This window comes from Oreochromis aureus, linkage group 7 (assembly GCF_013358895.1).
Source record: "Oreochromis aureus strain Israel breed Guangdong linkage group 7, ZZ_aureus, whole genome shotgun sequence".
In the NCBI taxonomy this organism is placed as follows: Eukaryota; Metazoa; Chordata; class Actinopteri; order Cichliformes; family Cichlidae; genus Oreochromis; species Oreochromis aureus.
Window position 1 is genome coordinate 9,598,931 of NC_052948.1, and position 22,690 is coordinate 9,621,620.

The 22,690-nt window shown below is 41.8% G+C and overlaps 1 protein-coding gene across 8 annotated transcripts in view; it reads right to left on the minus strand.

Moving 5' to 3' along the window:
* frmd4a (FERM domain containing 4A) overlaps window positions 1-22,690 on the minus strand; it is a 94,111-nt gene that overhangs the window by 11,989 nt on the left and 59,432 nt on the right. For 6 of the 8 annotated variants that reach the window (XM_039615153.1, XM_031737248.2, XM_039615152.1 and 3 more), the window contains exons 2-13: window positions 20,581-20,646; window positions 16,074-16,168; window positions 14,341-14,433; window positions 11,350-11,434; window positions 9,380-9,436; window positions 8,650-8,672; window positions 6,977-7,060; window positions 6,803-6,868; window positions 6,326-6,383; window positions 6,001-6,087; window positions 1,182-1,258; window positions 104-245 (exon numbers count right to left, since the gene is read on the minus strand). In XM_039615153.1, the coding sequence (XP_039471087.1) occupies window positions 104-245; window positions 1,182-1,258; window positions 6,001-6,087; window positions 6,326-6,383; window positions 6,803-6,868; window positions 6,977-7,060; window positions 8,650-8,672; window positions 9,380-9,436; window positions 11,350-11,434; window positions 14,341-14,433; window positions 16,074-16,168; window positions 20,581-20,646 (933 nt within the window). Of the gene's footprint in view, window positions 1-103; window positions 246-1,181; window positions 1,259-1,452; window positions 1,823-6,000; window positions 6,088-6,325; window positions 6,384-6,802; window positions 6,869-6,976; window positions 7,061-8,649; window positions 8,673-9,379; window positions 9,437-11,349; window positions 11,435-14,340; window positions 14,434-16,073; window positions 16,169-20,580; window positions 20,647-22,690 lie in introns of those variants that run through there. The other 2 variants (XM_031737249.2, XM_039615156.1) reach the window with 2 other exon arrangements.

Sequence of the window (22,690 nt, forward strand, 5' to 3'; positions counted from 1 at the left end):
AAACTGTTAACCCACCACTCCTGCTGACCATGCCTTGTAGAATTGTAATTATTTCGTGAGATCTATCGTACGCTTTGACTAAAACGTCGTGGGAGAGACTGACCTTGCTCTGTTTGCGGTCCAGGTAGAACTGGTGCTGGCTGATGGCCATGGCCCAGATGGACTTGATGAGGGCAGGACAGGCGTACCAGGTATGCACAGCAATGCCGCTGTGACCGAACGTCCTTCTCGTTACCGACGCCCTACAGTAGGAGCGGACACAAAGCCTCCTTATATACACTGAATAAAAAAGATGGCTACATGTTTACAGCAATGAAAACACTCCCACTGGACTGCTCCAGTGACTAGTGCTGCTACTTAGAGAGCGAGATACTTTTGAAGCCTGAGGAGAACTGTCCTGATAGAGATACATTTTGCAAAGCCACACACGATGTTCCCCATTGTTTAGTCATCCTTTTTTAAACACGCAACTGTAGCTGAGCAACAGACCAGCTCCCTCTAATGACAGCTTCCTTTAAAGAAAACACCGCTGCTCTCTGCTTCACCCTGTCTGTCTCTTTTTCTCCCATTCCCTCCCTCCCTCTGTCTGTGGAATAACACTCCACATATATAGCCATGTTAAATAAACACAAGAGAGGTCACTTCCTCCGCAAAAGAGCTATCGCACAGCCATCTATCCTTCTGTGGTCAACTACCAAGGGTTTAACATATATGTGTGCATGTTTGTGTGTGCGAGCACTAGAGCGTATGTATTTTTTGCATGCATGTGGCTGCACGAGCGTGTTAATAATCAGCCTTTCAATCCGTGGCGGGCTCCACCAGGACATCCTCAATATCTTGCGCTGTTGCCAAGACAAATTTTTCAGCCATTACTCAATTAGATTCTATCTCTCTTTCCGTGTACAGCGCAGTATGGAATTTGAATCTCAACATATTGACATATTAAAAGCTACTGGAAGGCATTTCTTAACTGATGTAAGACTTTTATGAGTTCCAGATATTAAGCTTGAGACCACAGATCAATTGCAAGAACATTCATCATTAAATTTACTGATTTAAGATCACGATCGTCCAATGAGGACTTCTGGACAAAGAGGACATGAATGCTTGATAATTAAACGGTTTCTTAGAAAAGAACGGCATCAATTCAATCTCAGCTTCAGTTTGTGATATAAATTTACCTCCTGGGGTCATGAACTTCCACCGAAAACTTCTTCTCTCTGAAGTAGAGGTTCTCCAATTGACGCCATTGGAACACCTGAGATTTAGGAAAAACAGAAAGTCTTCAGGACTTCTCACAGAAAAAACGTGCTTCACATTAAATCCGCGCAGCTTTCAGCCGGGTCTCTTCACTGTATGTTCCAATTTGTTTTGAAAGAAAACGCAATGGGTAAGGAGGAGGGGGGAAAAATCGGGGCTGAAAAGGAGGAGTTGGTAAGAGAGAAGGAGGACCTAATCTGGAGCTCTCTGATCAGGTCCAGACCAGGCAGTCGTGTCCACAGAGGATCCCAGCACTGGATGATCTCACTTTGGAGATCTCACTTTCTTTTTGCCTCCTTTCCGACCCTTTGACAACCATCAGTGCCTCTATAAAAGAAGCCAAACCCAGCTGGGCAAGCAGTTCCCTCAAGACGCACTCCAAAACATATGTGTATCTTAAATCCTCCCAGGCGCAGGGGAGCTGAAAGTTCTGAGGTGGTGGGTGCTCACCATCTGTAAGCATGTGCTTGTGCTGGCGGAGAGAAAGTGTGTAAAGTTAAGTTTCCTCCTCTCCTAGAGCTTTGCTAGGAGCGTTAAAAAGTGAGGGGGCGTTTGTGCCTCCCCTCCTTCTGACCCCTCCTCCCTCCCTGAGGGACTGTGGGCTCTGCTCTGGGCTGCGGGTTGTGTGTGTGTGTGTGTGTGTGTGTGTGTGTGTGTGTGTGTGTGTGTGTGTGTGATGAGGGGTCTGGGGCGTGATACGGGGAAAGAAGTTTTTTGCGGTCCTGCCGATTGAAGTGCCCTTGCTTTGTTTAGTCAGACCTCTCTGCTTACACACACAGACATTCACAGTCTGAGTATGTTTCGTGCTTGGGAAAGAGCAGTGTCGGCTACTTAAGAACACAAGACGGTCTGCATCTATCAGCTGTAAGAGACACACAGAAACATGAAACGAGTATCGAACGGGAGAACAGAAATAAGGCAGACCAAAACGAAAACGGGAGGGGAAGAGGAGAAAGGGTGTGAAGGGAGGAACAGGTCACAGCCAAGGAATTTTAACAGCTTGGGAAAACAATGGACAGAAGGATGAGAGGGAGGAAAGGGGGAGAAGGGGGGGAAATATTATGAACAAAAAAAGCCAAAACATTCATGCGTGCCTGTGAGTGCACGATGAAAGAAAATCGATGATCTTATCAAAACTTTTACTGTACTGCACGTTGTCAATGGAGTGTTAAGTGCTAATGTAGCATGCTGCTAAAAATAGCAGGCAGAGTAGAAATGGAATGAGAGACTGTGTGAGTGTTGGCTACATATGGGCTAGGGCTGTGGAGATTAGATAGGTGTTTGTAACTGTTTGTAACTGTGTTCAGGCACGAGACCACTAAAACTGTCCTCACTGTCAGCTGCACAGACTTACTGCAATTTTGAAAGTGCACTTTGATGTTTGTGGATAAGCTGTACATGTACGCAGAAGGTATTTGAATCTGTTTGAGCCACCTTATTTACAAAGAGATGCAATCATGCCACCCTGAACTTTAAATTTAGCCATTTTTGCTTTCAAGTATATACCAGATTATTTAAGTACTCCTCTAACATAAACCTATTGTATTAAAAAAGACTTTCTTCTCTTAATATCTTGAATATCTGATAAAAACATGCTGGCAGCTTCTTCCTCAGGAACTCCAGTGAAAGCCAGCGGGTGCTGCTGTTATCAGGCTGAGGGTTTGGCATGTGCGTGTGGATATAAATCCTCTTCGATTTGGCTGTAGAAGCCTTACGGACAATGGCACAATCAGACACAGACAGAGGAAGTGACTGGTCATTATTCATAAACACACGAGGTGCCCGTGTGCACAGAGCCACGTCTGTCTCACAATATGTTTGCACACAAAAACACACATCCACTGGAGAAGAAAGGTCACATCTGATTGAGTGCAAACGCCTTTCTTTGGTGTAGCAGACTCCCAGAGGACCATTGAAAGAATAGAAAGTTTAAATAGCTTATGTCGGTTTAACTATAGTGCAGCCAGGTATTCTTTTCTATAACTGGAACTAGGAGTCCCAAAAACTATTGTTTAACCCTTGGGTGGGGTTCCAGTGTGCACCAGTTGTCACAAAACTTGAGGCACCTCCTGTTTGTGTAGCAATGTTTCAGAGAAAGAACACACAAACAGATGCTGACACAGACGAAGGGGTGATATATTCATATACAATGTAAGTTTATATGCAGAGAAACGCATAAGAGATGAACCATATGTGCTGTTTTTAACTTAAATATTCTTATTATTTAATTCACAGTGTTTTTTCCCGGTCTGTAACTAACAGACTCTATAATCTCTGCTTAAGCAAGTCACAAGACACTAATGAAGCATTAGAACAGTGTGTGGGTCCACTGTGAACCCCTGCCATGATGAACTGTTCTAGTGTGTCTGCTTTTAGCATGTGGTAAGACTGGAGGAGGTATTTTAAAACCACTAATAAAAAAAATTTGAGGGTGTGGTAGGTTGCTTGCATTTAGAAACAACAGGATCTCCCCTTATAAAAACTAACTAATTAAAGAGAACTACTTTTAGTGCACAACTATTGTACACCACAGCGTGAAGCTACTCTCTAATTCATTAGGGTTTTTTGTTCCTGTGTCCAAAGACAACAGCCCCAAAATGTCTCATAATCAGCGTTGCTCCTCCATCTCCCAGATTTACAGTAATGAAAACTTTAACAGGGATTGCACTGTGAGTCAGTGATTACTGGTATCCATCTGACTTGTGGGCTGACGAATCACCAAATCTGCACTTCCTGCAGTTAAAATAGTGGTAACACTCACTTACTAGCATTCGAATGACCTTCGTCTTTTCTAGAACACATCTCTGGAAAGAAGAAGCGCTAACTCTCTTTTATCATCTGATTATTGAACAAACCTTCACTGTGTTCAGTGGGGTTTAGCTGAACATGTAATGTTTTATTAACCCCTTAATGCCTAGTGTGTCATATGTGATACAAACTGTGTTTTGAGACTTCTAAATCATCAGCGAGATTTTTTTTTCTCCCCGAAAAACCTAAATAAATCACACAATACATTTTTAAAACCCAGATTCAGCAAATACGATAGAAATTAAAAGTCACATATGGAAATAAAAATGTAAATATTTTTTTAAACAAATTTGTCAGTTTTTGGTTTCAGCTTGAGTCAAAACATGATAAAGAGGCCCAATCTCACTCATTCTCTGCTCTCAAATGCATGGAAGAAATAAGGGAGGGTGAGCACGAAAGGAGAACAAAGTCAGGGTGTCAGCACCAAAGCTTAATGGACCTTGAGTCACACTGACTGTTCCTATGGCAGCTGAATGCTTGATAAGCCGGCACTTCTCAAAAAGTGGCCCCTGCTTCTGTTTTCTCTGTCTAGACAGAGGTATAGTTTGCATGTTGTTTGTTTGTTTCTCAGCAAAGGTGCTGAAAAAATACTGGACAGAATGCCATGGAAGCTGGTGGAGAAGAACCAGCTCGGTTTTTAACTGAGTTATAGCATCAGTCTTAGTAGAGAGCCCTTCTAGTTTTTGATGGGAATTACATCGGACAAAGATATACCGTTGTTCACCTGCCTGAAAAATTTACAGCAAAAAAAATTGGGAGGGAAGGGAAACCTATATGGAAGGTTTTCACTTCACTTAATTCTACATTGTTTTAAACAGACTGTAGGGAAAGTCTCCTGATTTAAGACTTCAGGACATATTGTCCTGATAAGTTTATGGCCTCAATTGTGAGTTTTTAGTCTACAAAACCTACATATATATATATATGTATGTATATAAAATTAATGCTACATTGTGATTGAGAAGTTTCTGCTGAATGTACGTTCCAAAAAAAGGTGGTAACAACCGAAATGCTCAACTCAGAACTTCTAAATATAAATCCATAAATGCATGGGTAGTGTCAAATCGGTTACTTCATATATAAATACCAGTCCATTCATGCTGCACAAGTTAACTTTAATTTACAGTGTATGCATGTGCTTTATATCAAAAAAGTACACAGTTTGCAACCAATCCAGAGCTTTCTCAGAATGACCTGGTGATTTTGTTGTGAGATACACAGACTCCCTTTTTTCATCACCATGGTTACTTAACACCAAGGAAACCACTAGATTTAGCACACTTGAATGAGACAGGATTTCAGGCTTGGTGACTGGAATGCACTAACTATGACACACTCAAAACACGTTAGTGGCAAACAGGAAAGCATTTGGGCCACAGGAAGTATTGGTCAGGATGGTGAGTTCAGTGTTCAGTCCATTTCCTGTCTCTGAGACTGTGCATCTGTTTGTGTGTGCATGCACACACAAACAGGGTCTTAGTGGGCAATCAGTGCGCAAGGATGCTGTTAACACAAATAACATCCTTCGAGACAAAGGTGAATGGAAGAGATCAAGGCTTGAAACCAGTCTGGAAGTTAAAGGTGAGGTAAGAATTGTTTTTGCAGATAACCCACACAGTGAAATGACTGGGAGGAGGCAGAAATAAACTAAGGACAGGATGCAAAATATTCTAAGACTGAACATCTCCAGATAGTAATAATTATACAACATTGTTAGTGCTCTTTGCAAACACAATACATTTGATGACTGAATGGAACAATAGGGATTAGGAACTGTAAAAAAAGACAGAGAAAGACAGAAAGCTTTCCGTATAAAGCAACATGTTCCCTGAATAAATTCTCTGCTTGGGGTGAAATAAACTGAATTTAAAAAGTGAAGAAAGGAACAGTTTAGTTTGTGCTGTAGATAGATCAGAGAGAGCATTTTCTCACCTTCCTGGGCTTAACTTTGTCCTGGTAATCATACTGAAAGATGCCTTTATAGCTCAGACCCAACCACCATGGGATCCCCTGCTTGTCCTGCAACACAACAAAAATAACTCAGGAATGGCTGTGCATCTGTGCAAGACTCAAAGGGGAAGAAGGGGAAAGTTAAAGAGAGGTAGAAAAAAACTGCACAAATGGAACAGTAAAAATTTAAGTTCCATCATGTGTGCAAATCCCAACTGGGTGATTAGAGATCCAAAGTGAACAAAAAATGTGTGTGGTGTGCGGTGCATGTGTGAGAAAAAGAAACGGCAGAGCAGTAAAACTGTACCTTTACAGAATAGTAATGCACTCCATATGTGGGTAGAGACTCTACAATGCTCATATAACTGTGAGGAGCAGAAAGAGAGACATGTAAGGGTTACAGGGAAGACAGCTTTCAATATGTTGGACCAACATAACTAAAAGCATAAGCCCCCTTCACACAAAGCCCCTGTTCAAGGCAGAATGGTTGTGTCTTTATTCCCCCTCACACGTCTAAGTGAAAGGTACTGTACAAAGACAGAACTGGGGGGAATTGTTATTGTGCTTTTACGCCCTCAGCAGAGGTAGTCACAGAGCTGATTCAACATCTGCGTGAAGGGTAGAGATATGCCACACTAGACCCCAGAGCAGTTGTTTGAAACACATAATGCTTTTGCTGGAGTCACAAACTGGGGCGACATTACACCAGCCAAAATGTGGGGGACTTCTCATTGGCGTTACAGCCTTATCTCTGTGCAAATACATAAGACATTTACACACTTACTTTACGATTGCCTGCCCTCTACTCTGCCCGCTGAGCTTCTTGTAATGCTCTATGACCCGATCTTCACTGTAGGGGGGTCGGATAAAGAGAAAAGAGGAAAATATCAGCAAGACGATAAACAACAAGTGAGCTTATAAAACGTTCGGTAGGTTTTTCTGGGTAAAAGTCTCTCACCAGTAAGCCAGTGACGGGTGCTCCTTTAGGGCCTGGGTGGGTAGAGCAGGCAGCTTTTTCAGGTCAGACCTAGTTACATCGTTACTGTGAAAGAAAAAGAGCAGACCTGATCAGCAACACTTATTCTCAACAGTTTCGCACAAAAACTGAAAGATATCATTCAACTGCAGAAAGGGGACAACTTAAAAAAAGTTATAAATTAAATATAAAACAAACGATTTTCTCCAAGTCTTAAAATGAACTTTAGAACATTTTGGAAGAAGGGACATTTGGTTAAGAGACAGGAGTAAATGTCCATGGTCTAAATGCTTCTGTGGTCTGTCTGAACAGCTGCGGAGAGTAGACACTGACAGCTGGAAGCAGAAGAAAGAAAAGAGCGACAGAAGCAGAGACACAAAGATAAAATAAAAATAAAGAAAGATAAAAGGTGATACAAAAAAAAAAAACAGGACTGGGATAGGAAAAGATTAAGACTAAGAAAGAGTAAATGAGACCGGGAAACATACAGACAGCTAAAGTGACTTGGCCCCAGATTCAGTTTTCAGACCTCCAGCGGCAGGAGGTCTTAATACCCAACTCTAATCCCCCAGCCTCTCTCCGGCCTCTGCCTAGGCCTCAGAAGACTGGGGAAAGCCCTGGGAACATGACAACCTATGAGCTAAAGCCCTGGAAGAGATCCATCCACCCTGCCCGTCTGTTCCTCAATGTGTGAACACAGCTGTGTGTCTGCATTGACTGATACTCACTATGTAGCTATTTATTAAGTATACCAGTTGGGTGCACAACTTTGGGATCATACATGATAACGATCTGAAATGCAAGCTGTACAGAAAAACATCCTAAAAAACAGTGTTTTGTTCCAATCTTTCTCTTTAAACTGTTAAATGCAGAGAGAAATGAAGCGCTGTTTTACTAAGATTCAATTAAGATTACTGAAACGTAGTCAGATTAACATAAGCCGCACTGAAAATCAGTCAATTTACTGAATTCTTTGGGAACAATATGATATGCATTTAACAAAGGAAATCAGGTGTTTGGTTTTAAAACTGCATTTTGGGAGGAGACGCAAAACTAAAGTTATGACGAGAAATACAAAGGGCAGGAACTATGAGCTTTTAGAAAAAAAGATTTATGTGTATGCGTGGGAAGAAAAAAGGTAGGAATGTGAAGTAATGTCTCCAGAGTATGTCACATTCCATCCCTATTGTGTTTATTTACTCCTTTCACTGGCGGAAATGGGGTCAAAGGTGATGGCTGTAGTAGTATGTTTTTCGTGCTACAATAAAGGGATGAGGAATCACATACATTTAAGCCAACATCACACAGATGAACATCTGAAGGGCCACATGAGGTCCTCAGCTCACATAAAACTTGCGCATAAATTAGTATTTCTTCCCCTAATAAGTCAAAAATGAAAATATAACCCCGCAGAAAAGAGAAAATCAGAAGGGCTCAAAACTGGTAGGAAAAAAATAACAAAGTGAGGTAAATCAAATTAAAGGCACAGATCTAAGTGATCAAAAGGGACCACATCCAGACCATAAACCACATCCAGTCTTTGAACATGTCAAGATACTTTGTTAGCCGTTAGCATATTTAGTTTTTAGTTGCTTTGTTGCTTTTAACAACCTCTAAAAGGACATAATAGCTATGATGACTGTGAGTATACATACCTAGTGAAATCACCTTTAGCCTCCTGTGAAAGAGAAAAAAGGGAAAAAGGAGGTCAGAGATGATAGGACACTTTATACAGGTGGATATGTGAGCACGAAACAGTGACCATAAAATGTGCTTTTAAGTTTTTTTATGCTGGAATGGAGGAGAAACATTAAACGACCATCTGGAATGAAACTTCTGAAGAGTTACGGAGCAGATACCTGACACTGTGTGTCTGCACCTGCACACGGAGGCCGAAAACACACACCCACATTACTCAGCCTAGTTTATGTGTAACATGACCTTGCAGAACCACGGTTAATTGACTTACCTACTCCGAGAAAGGGACAGGAAAGAGAAAGGGCTGGAGTCGAGGAGGATTTGTGAAGCGTAAGTGCTTCTCTGTGACAACAGCTATTCCTGTCCACCATTTATCTGGTAGACCAAAATTTGTGTTACCAAAGTCAACTGAAGTTTTTAGGATTTGAAACCCCCCAGCGTTACTGCAGATTAACGTCAAATTGATAGCTACATTAGATAATGAGAGTTTAATCACTCACAATTATTACTGCAGTAGATAATGTGAGTTTAATCATCGTCAATTAGGATCAAAGGCTTGTGGCGATAGTTTGGAGAAAAACTTCAAACGGTTTCAGAAAAGAACAGCCCCTGGAATAACTTGTGGTACACACACCGACACACAAACAAACATACAACACACACACATACACACATGCTTAAGCTTACTTGGAGAATGTAGGAAGCCAATTCGAAGACAACCTCACTGTCTACTTCAATTAGCTCCTGCAAAAAGGGGAGAAAAGAAGTGAGCAAAGGCCACTGGAGACATTCACAAATAAATAAAACACACTTTGATCCCTGTGGGAGTAAAAAGTGGACATGAAATGATCACTCATTTCATCAATCGAGATAAGCTGATATTTCCTTTCACTTAGATGCCAATAACCCTTCTTTTTTCATGATGTCTTCATGCAGAAAGAGATTGAGAGATGGAGAGGGGCTTTAGGGGTTGAGGGTGAGCATGGATGCTCTGGTTATTGATTACTGAGCACATTTACTAATGTGTGTTTTAAATGCATTACTAGGGACGCACTGATCTACAGGTATCTGCCAATATCAAACCCTGTTGACTGATATTGGCCTAAGATGGCATTTACCATCAGTGGCAGCATTAGACATTGGTAACCAGCTCAGAATTTAACAATGGATGCATACATGTGTACTACTGTTATGTGTGCTACTGTTATATAACACATAGATGAAGAGATAAGCGACAAGCAGGGAGAACAGACAGAGACAGACATGCAAACACTGGTACAAACATTTGTGATTTAGTAACATGCGGTGCGTTCCTGTGAAAAATTTCCCAAATACTTACTTTGGGAGTAAACATATATATGACATGATATGTGTACATTAACAGAGAGAAGGATTAGTGGGCAGTGAGTAGTGGGTCACCTATCCCAGGAATGTGCCCTTTACAATCCACCTCTTAATTTGATGGAGGATCAAACAGCCAGGATGAAACACTAGACAGAACAAACCCAACGTGGGTGTACCACCCAGTGAGGCTACAAATCAGCACACACTGTGTGTGTTTGTACTGTTTTTTCACAGCACAGCAGAAATGTTTCTAACTACAAGAATAGTGACTGCAGGAAGCACATTTATATCTTTCTATCTGCTACGCTGTGCTGTTTCTCTTGCTTTCTTTTTTGCTTTCCTACACTGGTATTTAGCTAATATGAGTTGTAATAAATGAGCAGATAAAAATTGGTATCTTGATAAAGACGCTTTAACATGTTTACTAGCTGGACCGAGCCAGAATCCTTCCCTTTGTGGGACTTTACCAGCTTTTTTAACCATCCTGAAATTTTGCAGCTGCCGACATTTGAATGTCTTACTACATACAAGACGTTTTAGCACAAAGAAAAGAAGTCTTTAGACACTATCACAGCTTTCTACAAGGCTTTACTTGAACATTTCAGCTCAGTTATTTACAGTTTCAGGCTGCAAACGCCCTCTTCTGGAAAAATTACATAACTGTTTGATACTGGTGTCTATAAATGTGCTGTATGCAGACCAAACTATAACTAGATGCCCCTGCCTGAATTTTAACCAGTTAAGTGAATTGGATAGCCTCTCCTTACTCTATATGCACCATATTATCTGGATGGTAAAATAATTCCAAAAGCTTTCCTCCTTTAAATTGTCTCTTTAGGCAACTTTCTGGAAGTATGTATTCTAATGCATAATTTAAATTGCTATTTAAACAGCCAAAGTAATTGTGGCTTAGCGCTGACAGATGGCAATGAAAATCATTTGCTAGTTGCTGAAATGTGGAGCAGCGCATGACATGACGGGTAACAGATGATGCACATGGTTCACATTTTCTGCTTCAGCAAATCAGCACGCAGGACCGAGGTCCAAGCTTTCCTCTTGTGGCATCTCTTCATTTAGAAAGAAAAATGGGCTAAGGAAGTGGCACGCAACACGAAGCCCAGCACTCTATGCAATTTCACCATAAAATGTAACCACTGAAAGCCAAAAATGATTAAAGGCCAGAAGAAAATCTTGGCTTTAAATGCAATTTCACAGAGGATTCATATCATTCATATAGCATGTAAAGATAAACCAAAGGAGAAGGAGATGAAACCAGCAGTACTTGAAATGCATAAAAAAAACTAGCTATTTACCTTGTATATGATGGACTTTGCATTAAGAAAGAACAGTTCAATGGTGGCGTTATCCTTCAGGTAGGATATACTCTCTATGTAGAACCTGAAAACACAGAAGAAAATATAAACACTCCTGCAGCTTCAAAGTAAGCAAGGATGTTCATTGACCTTCAGTCAACAGAAAGAAGATACATGAAGGAGTGATTTTTGTGTTTGCTTCAAAAACAGAAGCTAGCATGCAGTAAAGCTATGAAAACTAAACTGTGCAGATGTGACTGAAAGGTTGCAGTGGTGAAAGTGACCAGATGGGGGCGCACCATACCAAAGGCTGGTCACTTATACCAAAATCCTTTCCCTTCCCCTTACACCACATCGCCACAGTGGCTGGCAGTGATTCATTATCGGTTTGTGAGTGTGTGCACATTCCTCAATCTGAATATGCACGCACACACACGCAGATTGAATGTGCACATGATGCACTTCGCTGTGCATCATCAGCAGTGTGCAGTGATCGCACACGCTCGCACACAAACACAGAGTACTACCACACACAGAGATGCTGTCACTTTCTGGAGAGAGAAACACAGTAACCCACTTCTGGCAGAGCGGTGAGCAGGGAACTAACACAATAATGCAGTTTAAATTTAGCTCATGAATGCATGCAAAGCCAGAGGGAGGCTGGAATGGTGCACCAGGAAGCTACTCGTTGTTATCTCCTCTCTGGTGAAAACACACATCAAAAAGATTCCACATAGCTCAGCTGCTCTAAAGTGTCACCTGACATCTTCTTCAGTGATGGTAAATCGTTTGCTGTTAATCGTGTCTTTTAACCTAAGCTAGGTTTTACAAACCAAACCACTTCATTCACCCACTGGTACACAAGTGGTGGCAAAGCTTGTCGTCCACAGATGTGAATGGGCTGGGAGTCGAACTGGGAATTGGTGCGATTAGCGGATAAATTGCTTAAATCCCCCATCTGGCGTGCATAAAAGAGTTCACTTGACTTGATATATCTCTGTGAACAATGCGACCAACAAACATGTCCTTATAAATATAAATCGGAAATGCGTGTGTTGATTTCAGTGCATATGAGTCTGTATAGGCATCGAGTGAGAGGGATTGTAGGCAGATCAATAATCGGGGGTGGGGGGGGCTTAATTCGCGTTACCCATTGAGCTGCAAGAGAGAATGAGAGGTGCTTGTCAATATTCAGTGTGAACATTTAATTAAAGCAGCACGGTTGATGAGACATACCCACACTGCCAGCACAGCAGCAAGCATGCAAAAAGGCACCCACTGAATCAGCAGGAGGTGGGCATCTGCCTAGCACTTATTGGGAACACACGCATCACACAAATACCTCATGAGAATGCAGAAACGTGACATACAGAGAGAAACACGCACCCACACATAAACACACAACATACTTTATATTAGACAAACACACCCCCGCGCATAAACAAACCTTGTATCGTGCTTATTAAAAACAATATGCTCAGATTGATAACAGATTCAGGCCTGGCATTTGGGCTGATTGTTGTTCCACTGCAGGCCACAGTCTGGATCTGAATGTGTGCACGTGTAAGGATGTGTTTGAGAGCGGGTGTATTCAGTACTGTGACATTTAGAGAGATTAAGGTTAGAGATTAGACGGACCTGTGATGATGAAGAAGGGGGATGAAGCCTCAATGAGGTGTCAGAGTTCACAGTGTCATAGCACTACCATCACATCCTCAAACACCCATTAGTCTGTGTAAATACACACGCAGTGACCCCGCACCCCACACAGCTAACCACCAACACTACCACTACAGCTTGTATATGGAGGCTCCTGGGAAAGACAGGACCGTTAGTTAATGCAGGTGTAAACATAATTAAGATATTCTGACTGTATTGCTGCGGCATTGTGCAATGAAGCCACTAAGTAGGATACAGCCAATGCGCTAAGAATATGCTTTTTCTAAAGAGCTCATTTATATCGTGTCTCATGACTTGAGTCACGATATAAATGCCACCATGAAAATGACTCACTGACATTTTGTCCATGCACATCACTTCGCTTTACACTATTAAACATTTTATTGCAATGTTGTGCTGGAGAATTATACGGTCCTAGCATTTATGTCGATGTAACTCTGACCTGTACCACAAACCTATATGCTGACGCAGCTCGTGCACAAACCTGAGCGGAGCAAAAAAACCCAACAGGACAATTCAAAATAAAGCCTTCGTATTTTTCCAATTTTATTTCAGAGGAACCTGTATGTGCATAGGCATGTGTGTTTTTTCATGTCACGTGGATTGTTTTTTAACAAGCCTATAAAATATATAACACCACTAAATGCAATCATAAACAGCTATATGCTGAATTTTGGTCACGCCTGTGTGTGTATTGCAATTCTTCTGTCCTACAGGGAGGTCAGTGGAAAGAAAACGAGTGAACTGTGGTGCAATTTTATAATCCTGTCACAGTTGGTCAAAAGAAGCATTTTGTTTTTAACCAAAGAGATGACTACAGTTAAGCAACAGCAAGAAAGTCATGGTGGGCTTATACAAAACAAGGATAATGACTGTGCTGTTCAGTGTTACATTGAAAAGGACCTTTTATAAATGAGTTTGCGAGTGTTTTTTTTCAAACAGCTTCAACATAAAGATGCACAGTGCTGATTTATCCACCCCCCCCCAACCCTACCCGTATACGAAAAAGCTATCTGGTATTTTGTTTAGAGTACAGTCGCCATGAATCCGATGCTATCTGCATGCAGTGCATTCTGATGAAGTATGAGAGGCTTGCCATTGGCTGAGAGGCCCTGTGGTGGGAAGTAAACACTGTGATCAGAACAATTTCACAGGGGCTTTTCATAACTAATCGTATTAATCTGTTCCTATTACCGCATGAATGTAGGATTATACTCAAGAACATACAGACTTATTTCTTTCGTTCCCACATACATCTGCAATCAGACAATGATTGATGTGAGGGCACTAACTTGCAGAAGAAAGACTCACCTGACACAGAAGTAGAGGACAATGGGACCAGACTTCTTGGGGAATTCATGTTCTAATACCCTGCGGTCCAGCTGCAGCCAACTAAAATGGCCCCTGATGGGGAAGAACAACCATACAATCAACACTATAATTCAGAGATGTCTTAATATCAAACTAGGGTACACAAAAGTTCATCTCATGAAACAGAACACTTTCTACTTAAGCCTCCCCATTTATCTTTTTTGTCACACTTTGCTTGCCTCTGTCCCCCTCCTCTTCTCTTCCCTCCCCTCTCGTTTCTCTCTCTTTGTTTCCAACAGAGAGAATAACTGCACAGACAGCTTGTCACCCTGGTTACCCTGCATGGTCTCCTGAGCAACTGAGCAACATCTCTCTCAAACTCTCCCTTCTTCTGTTTCTTGTCTCTCAATCTCTTGGCCTCCTGTCCCCAACACGCAGCCTCTTTGACCAGTGAGCGGTCAGAGCTCAGGCGTCTGCTCTCCCCAGGCAAAAGCAACAAATCTACACATCACAGAATTAAGACTCTATAGTGGACAATGCTTCGCTGGACAGACACTGGCAGTAGTCGCTACCATGTAAATACCAAAGAGCAGAGGCCAGTCTTGCTTGACATCAGTGGACGCATGAGATAAAACAAAAACAGAAAGGCAAAATGGCCATGGCGATGTTTGCCTGCATGTAAATCGCTGGCATCACTATCATGCCGTGGCGTTTCTGCCTTTCTAGGTCAGAAAACCCAACAAAGCTAATTTGAATGTCATGTTTGCATTTCAAGCACAGTTCTCATGGCAAGCCTACTGGCAAACACAGACTTGTGATCTTTGCTAGTCCAGAGAAAGATAACCACCCACATCACTTCACTTCACGGTTAAATCTGATCTTCACAGATCCTCATTCTTTGCTTTACCAACAATGATAAAGGCAGTGGCTGACAAAACAAATCTCTTTTTAAAAAAAAATAAAAATCACTGAACAACAAGAAAAAGACAAATTAGACATCTAAGCTAAATTTGATTTTTCTTTTCAATTTCATAGTTAATTAAGCCTAAACAGGAAAAGTGCTCTGGAAAAAGAGAAAACCAAACCAAAACCAAATGCCGCATTATTAAAGTGGTGCTTTTGTACACTGTGCTACAACTTAAGTTAATCCAGGAGTATATATTTTATATTTTGTCCACCATTATCAGTTTTGTTCACTAATGCTACAAAGTCCAATTAGTGGGCACACAGAGTAAAATATAAACGGTTGTTGTGGAACAGTAGCCATGTGGAAAAAGATTTTAAATTATACCTGAAAACTGAACGCAATCAAATGTAATTAGAAACCGTACCTGCTACTACTCATTATCCTTGACACTAACTCTATAGCATTTATTTAAGGCTTCTATCTTTGTCATTGGCATCTACAAACACACTGTCCACGACATCAGTGTCCATGACACTGGCTTCAGCCAACCATGAAATCAGAAGCCATGTTCACGTGCACTCCCCTCTGACGGCCTTGTTGCTTTGCCTATGTGCACAACAAACTGCACCTGAACTTTGATACTAAATTTGCCTATGATTACACTATCGCTGACCCGCATGTTGCTTTAATAACTTTACTGCTACCAACTGTGTATCAGATCTGATGCTGGTGTCAATTACAGTGATCTCATGTTGCAGCACTGAAAAAATCCCAAAAAGCAAGTTAAATTAAAGACTGAGTGAAATAATATTTTATTATAACTTACGTGTCATCTGTGTATGCAATTCCAAAGTACTCCTTCTCCTTGAGGTTGAAGTGAGAGGCCACAAGGTCCAGCAGGTCTTTAGCCATCAGCTTGGGCTGCAGGGAGGAAGATATACGAGTTTGGATTAGGCTAAGGTTGTTTTAATCAGCTGTCTTGTGTGTGTGTGAAGTGGTTTGTCACTCTGTAGTTTAATTGGAAAAGTAGATGTAGTAAAACTTTATGCTAATGTATTATATCGGCTGTTGCGTTACTGCAATGACTAAGCATTTTGACAAACACCAGGGAGGAGAGGGAAAGGGCCAGAGTGGAGGAGATAAATGAGAGTGAGAGAGCAATAGAAAGATGGATGGAGTGCGTGGATGTTGCTGACAGTGCAGGTACCCTTCCCCTCCCCTCTCCTTCCTGACCCACACCTCCACTGCAGAGTCACGGCTATGGGCTGAACCACTGTATTGCAGAGAGATGCTAGCACAAGAGCTATATAGCATGCAGATCACTTTAAAGCAAAGCAAGAGTCCAGGGAATACTGCCATATGCTGCTGGTTTGTCACATCCTGAATAAAAGTGCACCAGTAACTGAGGTTAACCATGGGTGTGCCTCGCTGCCTACATTTACGCACACAAGCACACATGCATACACACTCATCTGCATGCAGCCACAAGACCGTGTTATACAGGCCACTCCCAGCATACAGAAGGAACACATGTGTTTGTACTGTCTACGAGAGGAGGGCATGAGGAATACATATTGTCTGAAGCCATTTTTCTACACATGCCCACACACACAACAGCTACATTGTAGCGCCATAGTATCCACACTCTTAAGAGCCTCTTCCTAATGTCCTATAGTATCTACTCACTGCATAGCTACAACTTCAGTGTCATAAGCTACTGAGAGCTATTTAAAGGGAAGGAGGTGATGTCATGCAGACACACACACACACACTACCACATCTCCACTGACCTAGATCCCATATAATCACGACGCCTACAGTGATCCTGCTACACATTAAGGCTCAGGAGAGATCAGAATTGAAAGAGAGAGCTGAAGGTGAAGTTACCGCATAAGTTGATTCGACCCTATATTCACAGATGTAAACAGAAAAACAACATGGTTATTGTGCTAGAGCACAAAACCATGTTGTTTTTCTATTTAAATGTCTCGTTAAGAGTAAAATTTCCAAATACATATTTACAGAGAGAATAATTGTAAATTTAGCAAAGATAAGATTGTGAATGTCTCTGAATATTTTTTTGTTCTGCGGCTGTATGTTTACATTGCACAAGCAGAGAAGCAGAGGTTAGAGTGATGATTTTCTCTGTGTTTTGGTCCTGATCTGTGTGACTCAACTGAAATTGGTACTCCCATCCAAAACAGGTCTGATTGGCCCTGTCATTTCTTCCAAATGGGAGAGCCGAAACTTAGATGATCAACACTAGAAGTCTTTGAAGCCCTCAACACATTTTATATGTGGAAATTTTAGGTTTTGAACAGAGGGTATCTTTATGGCATTAGCAGTAATACCTGTTTTGGTTCAGTCTGGGGAACATGCTGCGATGGTCTTTCATTACCACAGAGCAGCCGAACTGCTGTGGCAACAATATCAATTAAACAACATCCATCCCACCACGGCGTAGCAAGCAGTGAGTGGGTAACAGGGACATATTGGCACGTTGTTGGGCAGATGATGGGGCGCTAAAATAAACCCCAGATACGCTGTTAAAAATCAGGAGTGTATTACTGAAGATTAAGAACAACACAGGAAGCATTTCTCTAAAGTTTGACCTAGCTTCTTGCCCAACCACTGTTATGAATACCTAGAAGACTCAGAAAGCAGAATCACACTGGCATCACTGAATGGCTTAATTGCATTTGTTTTCCTCTTCAAGTGACTACCCACCATTTCCACAAGCATGCATGGCAGCTTATTTCTGGGATTACAAATACCAGATGTGTAATAATGTGATGTAGACAGGGAAGGACAGGCAGTATTGTAAGTGATACGGTACACTAAACACACCCTAGACATATACAGACCGTGCAGACACACATTACATACACATACACTATGGAGCCATCTATCAGACTGTACAGTTCTCTGAAAGCTTAGACAGCATTACTGCTAATAGATATTTAGCCTGTGCCTCCTCAGCAGCACAGGTAATTAACAGCATAAGAATTACAGGGAGGTGTAAGCGAGCAGCAGACACACTAAAGACAAGTGACAAAAACACAGTTGCACACTTGGCTGGCTGGAAACAAGTCATGGCCCGATCTCTGCAAACACCCAGTGAGGTCTTTGCTGCCTTCAGAGTTGCTCAGATTTATGAGTTGCCAGCTGATTTATTAGTGACAGCCTATCCCCTGTAAGGCTGTCTAAGGTTAAGGCTTTTTGGAGACACATGCTGCATTATTGTGATTTTTCCCTGCACAATAACCTCTTCTTATATTTTTAGCTTTGCATACGGACTTACAGTTTACTGAACTTCCCCTTCATATTATGTAAAAGGACTCAGGGATGTAGAAAAGCAACACTGTTACACAACTGAACCTTATTCACCCTTTAGCCTTGCAACAGTCTAGCCTACATAAGTAATAGCTTCTGTACTGATATACATTTTCACAGAGAGGTGTGTTTGGTAGTTAGCTTTACATCTTTACAACCTGGTTAATAAGTGCGCTGTCCCTCTGGTACATTGCTCCCTGCCAATGAGGCATTACTCCACAAGCAAACCACAAAGGGCACGCTATCAGACTGGAGGAAGTAGACAAGGCTAAATGACTCTTCTGGGATTAAACAGCTGGTCAGTGTTACAACTCACTGACAGAAGTAGGAGCCAACCTTTCTTCAGATGGTAACAGGCTTGTGTACTTGGCATGCTTACAACAAGTTTCATGAAAACCTCAATGGGACAGACCTGACAATGGCGCTGTTTTACGATCGGGGGAGACTTATAAATAAACACAAATTATAAATAAACACACTGGTTTAGACTGTTTTTGAAATGTGAACATCCAAATCTTTTTTTTTTTTTTGCAAACAAGCGGAGGACTGGACTGCTTTTTAGTTCAGTGGAAAACTTAAGAATAACACTGTGATTCTCTGTGGTCCCAGTAACAACTCAATGACCTGCAGAACATCCGCCTAACGGATGGAGGCAAGGACAGGGACTGAGAGAGAAAGAAAGCCAGCAGTTTCCTGATTTATGTGACAAAAGTTTGTTAATGAGATCCACTTTTCTGACCTTTTTGTCAGCCTTGTTTCTTCTCACAAACGCTGTTAACACAGCCAATTTTTATCACTCACTCCTTATCCGAGTATACCAACAAAACTCTTCACATAAGCACTACATTAAGAAATATTTATGTTAAAGCCCCAAGTTGTCTTTTTATTTTATTTTGATGTACTGAGAGAAACGAGAAGAGCAATAGAGAGGGTGGATGGATGCGAGATAGAGCTGAAACAGTTGTATTTGTAAATTGAGATAAAGCACTGGAAAGACAGGTAAAAGCTAGCCAGCTGTTGAATGAGAAAAGAAGACATGAGGAGCCAAGAGTGGAGAGACAGACAGAGCGACTAAGGAAGAGGAGCAGAAAAAGAAGTACCAATTTGAAAGGGAGGATCAGTTCTGGCAGAGTAATCAAATCAGAAAGTCAGCAGACCTATCCTTGGCGCTCCTCTCCATTTTCTCCTCTCTTTTCCCATCCCTTTAGTGTCATCTCCTTTTCATTCCTTAGCCCTCATCTCATTTTTCTCTCTCCCTCTCAACCTCCCGAGCTTCTGCGTCAATCGTTCTATTCTCTGCCTGCTCTTCTTCTCCTGTTCCAGGGCAATTACTTTCTTTTGTCTTTCTCTGTTTCAGAGGAATCGAGTAATGGTCAGACCAAAGGGAACTATGGGAGGTTAGGAAGAGTGTAAGGAGCTCCTAATGAATCCGATTCAGTGTATCTAGCCAAGCCAAAAGAAAATAAAAAGAATGGCAAAAGTCAATATCATTAGCAATCAATGAAGACCTTTGGTACAGAAAAGAAAGCAGACCAGAGGAGAGTTGCAGCTGAAAGCTGAAAAAGGTAATGGTAAAAACGTAAATCAAAGAGAGGCAGTTTTTTTAGGATGGTGCTGTTTTTATTCATTACTACAGAAAGGCTTGCTGGGAGAACTAAAGGCTAAAAGCAGAGCCAGGGTAATTAAAGCAAAGGTTTCCATTTAGGACTCGATCGAGTGGAACTGTATGTCAGGATTCAGAGTTTAAACAGGCACTGCAAATCAGTGCTGCAAGCGCAACCTGTGTGTGCTTTTATGCATGTGTATGAGACAGATCAGGGCAAGCATCAAGAAAGCGCAGCGTCACCTACTCCTGACCAAATTTCCCTTCGTCAGCAATAATGGAAGTCCCTTGGGACTGCAGACATCACTTCTCCCTAGCTGTAAGGAACTGAGAGTCTGTAAAGTGAGAGGGGAGAACGGAAAGAAAGAGCTAGAGGTCAGGAGGAAGACACACTCACCTGAACGAGGAGCTCCAGCTTCCTGTCGTCCAGCAGATGGACCTGACATCGCCGGCCCTCTGTCATCTGAGAAATAGAAAAAAAAAATATGTTTCTTAATATACTTGTTTATAACACCTTATCCAAACATACACCTGTACCCCACTAACTACATTGTTACAACAAATAAATTCGGTACATTTCCGAATGACTCATATATTTTGCTCAAACTGAAAAACATCATTGTGCCTCTCATCAATGAGTACAGTATGTGAGCAATATCCTGCATGACAGGCTTGGAGTTTGCATGTGTGTTAGCTCGAGCCATAACAAGGTTAGCTGAGCTAAATACACACAATGGGCCTTGCTCTGTTCCTCACGGACATTTTTAACATTCCTCCTTGAGCAGGAAATCCACTATCCATCAGAGGACTAGTGACCAAAGTGAGGGAAGCTGCCTGCTGACAGTGTTCACTGGAGTGTTTGTCTGTTTTGCTGATATCAGGTTTGCTGAATAGAGCTCCAAAAGAATGAATAATATCCGTCTGCCAAGGTCAGGCGTAAACAGTGAAGCAGGTGCAATGATGAAACAGTCAACTGTGGGAAAACACGAGTTAGACCAAATATGTTACACAGCAGACAAAGCCAAGCCGTCTCTGCAAACCTGCCCTAACATTTGCTACTCAAATACAAACAAATCCAGGACCAAGCCTTTAACATTCACTGCATAAACACTGCCGGACATTTAAAGCCATGTGAAGAGGCTGGGTCTGAAGTGTTCAGCTTTTTTGGGTGTACATATGTTTTTCAGCACATGTGGAGATCCTCCGCGATTTCACAGGAAGCAGGGACCCTGAGGAACACAAACACCCTATGGCTCCACCCACGCTTCCCTCAAATCAGGGAGATGGGGACTAGAGAGGTTGGAGGATGGTGTGTGTATTTGGGGGGGGGGGATAAAGAGACGGGGGAAACATCACCATTGTCCAAAACTCCTCTGAAAAAACAGATGCTATTAATCTGAACACAAGTGTAACTGGTTTGTAACTCTATCAAGAGGATCATATTGGCCTCCTGAGGCTATTGTAATTTTGTAAGGGTGTCTCCTTAACATAGTTAGCCTACTTTCTCACCATTTGTGCCAGCTTGCATCGGGGTGAGACTTTAGCGAAGAGACGATGATACCAGAAAAAGTGAGGGAAAGAAGTACCGCAGCACTCATCCCAGTGTGAACTTCCCTAAATCATTACTGGTGGGTGTGTGTGGCTTCTAGTGTCTTTGCAGGGTTCAGCTTACCCTCCCCCTCGCCACTGATCTCCTGTGGTTTGAGGGTTTAGATTGGGTGCACCTGTGCACACAGTCAAGTGACACACAAACCCTTACATTTTCCAACCTTGCCCTTTGTTTTTATCCCCCATCCTCCTGTCCTGGAGTTACATTATATCTCTGAAAACACTATGTGTTTATACAGTACACAGTGATTTTAATTACTACCATAGCTGCTTAGTGGTAGGTTTAGTGGTGCAGATACAACCAGATGTGAGCTGTACAACAACTCAGAGATGTCAAGCGCAACTAAGGTTGCTGTAAAGGCATAACATCGCATTAATCCACATATTTTTGCTCAATTACTCAGCACAAAACTAGAGTATAATAATCAAACATTTAAAGTATCCAGTCTGCAGAACACTTCAAACTGTAATGTGGCATGCACGCTGTCACTGGGGCTCAGCTTGAGGCGCATGGGAATAGTGCAAGTCTTAATGTCAAGGTAACAAATCACTGCCCTGAGGAACAAAAACTAAGCAGCCCAATCTGGCACAAACAGATGGGTTTTGGCTGCAAAACTGCATGAAAATAAATGTAATAAGTCTCTATTACAAGGTTGTTATCAGTAAAGAAGGCTGACAAAAGTAGAAAATGAGGAATTTTCAATATAACACAATCTGGCTGCACAATGAGCTAAATAATATACATTGTTACAAAAGGTTTCTTCTTTACAATGCAGCTCCTCTGAGAGAAACAGTGGCCAAAAGCACATGTGCTACTGGCTGCATCACCTTATCCTGTTGTGTGATTCATGATGCATTCAACAAAGCAACATTTCTGACCCCATTAGTGGTCACGTCTG